We start from the raw sequence: 3,637 nt of genomic DNA on the forward strand, positions 1-3,637 counted from the left end.
AAGTTTAATTTTGTTGAACTAGTCATGTACTGGTCAGTTCTGATACCAATATGTGTGATCATAATTTCAGCATAAATGGTGGCATTTTTAATTAAGTAATTTATATTTGTAGCTTATTTGTAGCTTTAATATAATTGCTTTTGCCTTTGCCTTAATAAAATTGCTTTTATCTGTTAATAAAATTGCTTTTGCCTACAACATAAAATTTCTTTATATGTTAACAGACCTTTCCATTAAAACTGACGAGCGACGAGAACCAATGTCATCATGCGATGTTTCTAATAGTGTAGAGGTAGGCTCAAATGACTTTTATGTCGATGAAGATGAAAATAATCCGAGAATTGATATGCAAGTAATTTTTATTATTTTATATGTTTAAAACATATACATTCCAACTTAAGTAAGAGTGTTTAGGGATTATGGTTTGCTTATGTTTAACAGTCAGATCTCATTGATCCCTACATCTATTATGAGGAAGCAGTACGAGTTGTTGATGAACCTTTGTCAGATGATACAAGTAAGCCGTATGTCGGCATTGAGTTCAATACACATGAAGAGTTATACGCTTTCTACAATAATTATGCACTTTGTGCTGGATTTAGTGTTCGCAAAGCCACTTCAGCAACTAATAGGAATGGGTTGTCATCGATTCGGTATGTTTGTTCCAAAGAAGGAAAATCAGAGTGGCATAAAAGAAAAGAGAGGCCAATTGGATGCTCGATAGATTTTGCTGCCCCTGAGAAAGAACATGGGATTACAAGGTGCGAGGATCAGAAAAATGGGGAGTGGAAAATGGAAAGTGAGTGTATTTGAGGAAGCTCACAAACATGAGCTGATCTCGAGCCCTTCGAAGATTTGAAATTTGTGATCCCATAAACTCATGACGGGAAGTCAGAAGGACACAATCCGTAAATTGAGTGCTCAAAATGTGGGAACATCACAAATTATGGAATATGTGGGTGCCCAACATGATGGTAAGGGGAATATTAGGTTCAAGAAAAAAGATATAAGCAATCTGATAGTGGGGGATAATGCAAAGCTCATAGGTGTTGATGTTCACACAACCTTGATGTATTTCAAACAGAAGCAAGATGATCCCGAGTTCTTTTATTCAATATTGGCAGATGAGGATGGTGTAGTGAAGAATATTTTTTGGGTTGATGGTAGAGGAAGGAGAGCATACAAAGAGTTCGGTGATGTGATGTGAATTATTACAATACAAGTAATAAATCCTAATTTACGCTCAATTCGGTTGCAAGTGTACAACCTTGTCGAGTAGTACTTGGGGATCGTCTCCACAGGGACAAGTCGGAATATCTAAGTCTAACCTAACAATTTAATTTAGTAAAAGAAAGTGAAAGAAAGTAAAGAGGTTTTTGTTTGTTCAATTGGTTGGTTTGATTGCGATTTAGTTGAATTAAACTAAGTCTTTAAAGCAAAATTAGGTTTTTAACAAGAATGAGAAATTAGGGTTTCTTAGGGTTCCTATCCACTAGTGTTATGACTAATTGGTTTATTAAATTTGTTCTTTTAGTTATGAAGGCACAGTTGGGTGTTGTAGGTACAAAGGGATATCTCTATATTAATACCATCTTTAAATTAGAATAAACGTCACCTCTCGGTACTTGGCTACCCTAATCTAAAGTCATTAAGTTCTTACTGTCCCAATAAATCTAGAAAACTATCTTTCACCTCTCGGTACTTGGCACAATTTTCTAAACTATTAGGTGAAGCCCGTATAGGACAAGCGTCACCTCTCGGTACTTAGCCTATCAAATACCCTATTCCTTATGGTCTGGACCTAATATTCAATTTCTCAATTGCAAATACCAAATCCTAGGGTTTCATGTGATTTCGATTAAGTCCTCACAATCAATTAAAATAAAGAATAGATCATAACAAAGAACAAGAATATATAAAATAAAACCAACTAAATCAGAACAAAAGTTTCAAGTACAACCCTAATCAACCCTAGAAAAGCCCTTAGCCAGCCATGGCTAAGATACAAATCAAATCAAAAGAATAAAAGAGTTCCGAAGGAAAGAAAATAATAAAACCCGATTGATCAATGATCTCTTCTTCCTTCTTCTCCCTTCTAGCTTTCCCTTTGCTTCTCCTTGTTGAAACCTAAAAATTCTGCCTAAAAAACCTCCCCTTATCTATTCTACAAGTCCCCCTTTTATATCCCTCATAAAAACTAAGAATAACTCCCTAAAAATAGCAAATTCGGGCTCTGAACCGACTTATTGCGGGCCGCAATGGATTTATTGTGGGCCGCAATGAGTGGAGGCAGTTAACAAACTGCGCAGAAAAATCTAGAGAGGTTATTGCGGACCGCAATAAAGGTCCTGGAAATGCTGTATTGAAGATGGTTCTGTCTGAGTTGGTTGCGGCCCACAATAAATTAATTGCGGTCCGCAATAAATGTGAAATCTACTCCATCTTCGTGCTGTCTTGCTCCAAGCACTTGATTACCTACAAAATAAACACAACTAGGGCAGTAACTTGAACTTTTGGACATTTCTAACCTAATTAAACCTAATTCGAATCAAAACTTGGCTTAATTTACATAACAAACCCTAGGTTTCAATAGATACAATTTCAGCTTATCATGATGTCGTGACTTTCGACACCACCTATCAGACAAACAAGTACAACATGCCTTTCGCACCGTTCATTGGAGTGAATCACCACCGTCAATCCATCATATTTGGCATGGCTCTTCTCAAATGTGAGACTGCGGAGAACTTTTGCTGGTTGTTTAAAACCTTCTTAGAGGCAATGTACGACAAGCATCCTTCTGCCATTATTACTGACCAAGATCCCGCGATGAGGAAGGCAATTGAGATGATTTTTCCAACAATTGTCCACAGATGCTGCCAGTGGCATATAATGAGAAAGGCAAGGGCACGCTTTGCGAAGCTTTACCATGAGAAGGGTGGTTTCGAGGATGAATTAAAGGCTACAATCATCCGTAGTAAGACGGTTTCGGATTTTGAGAAACGTTGGAAAGCTATGTGCGACACGTACAACGTGCACAATGCTAACTACATTAAGGTGATGTACAGAAATCGGGAGCAATGGGTGCCAGCTTACTTTTGAGATACTTTTTTTGCCGACATGCCAACTACTCAGAGGAGTGAGAGTATGAATGCTATATTTAAATTATTGGTAAACAACCGCAAATCTGTTTATCAATTCGTATTGCAGATTGAGAAGCTAATTGAGGGCATTTGGCAAAGGGAGAGTGATGAGGATATAAAAATGGAGGTGCCGCAACTATGGTCAAGATGCAAAATGGAGGTCCAATTGAGGATTGATAAATGTTTATCAATTCTCATCACCTCAATTCTGACTGGTACAAATCATACAAGTAATTTATAAATTCATAATTAAAAAATATCACACAATTATACCTCAAGATTGAAATGTTTGCATGAATGCTGACAAGCAAAATGTCTTACTTAATCATGTAAATTGATTTTATTAGAAAGGGTACCATTATCATCACAACTTAAAACGAGAAATCATATTTTAAGGTACCAATTTTGTCAAAAGAAATTGCATAAGTTGTCTAGCAAAAGAAAAAGAACAATTTGTAAATTATCAAAATTATGTAAATTTTTATTACTAAGAA

The 3,637-nt window shown here is 36.3% G+C and overlaps 1 protein-coding gene across 1 annotated transcript; it reads left to right on the forward strand.

Moving 5' to 3' along the window:
• The first annotated feature begins 227 nt into the window (after positions 1–227).
• On the forward strand, positions 228–3,251 carry LOC144552461 (protein FAR1-RELATED SEQUENCE 5-like). The gene is made up of 4 exons (XM_078300442.1): positions 228–352; positions 442–799; positions 882–1,193; positions 2,606–3,251. Exons 1-4 carry the CDS (start codon positions 260–262, stop codon positions 3,100–3,102), a joined length of 1,260 nt encoding a protein of 419 aa, XP_078156568.1. The 5' UTR covers positions 228–259; the 3' UTR covers positions 3,103–3,251.
• The last annotated feature ends 386 nt before the right edge of the window (positions 3,252–3,637 follow it).

The sequence above is a fragment of the Carex rostrata genome, chromosome 4, assembly GCF_964058835.1.
Source record: "Carex rostrata chromosome 4, lpCarRost1.2, whole genome shotgun sequence".
Lineage (NCBI taxonomy): Eukaryota > Viridiplantae > Streptophyta > Magnoliopsida > Poales > Cyperaceae > Carex > Carex rostrata.

Bases quoted from the DNA above. Each gene is read 5' to 3' on its own strand.
- LOC144552461 (XM_078300442.1), top strand. From the start codon at position 260: ATGTCATCATGCGATGTTTCTAATAGTGTAGAGGTAGGCTCAAATGAC. The intron at 800-881 runs GTGAGTGTATTT...CCCATAAACTCA, and splicing joins TGGGGAGTGGAAAATGGAAA to TGACGGGAAGTCAGAAGGAC. The intron at 1,194-2,605 runs GTGATGTGATGT...ATACAATTTCAG, and splicing joins GAGAGCATACAAAGAGTTCG to CTTATCATGATGTCGTGACT.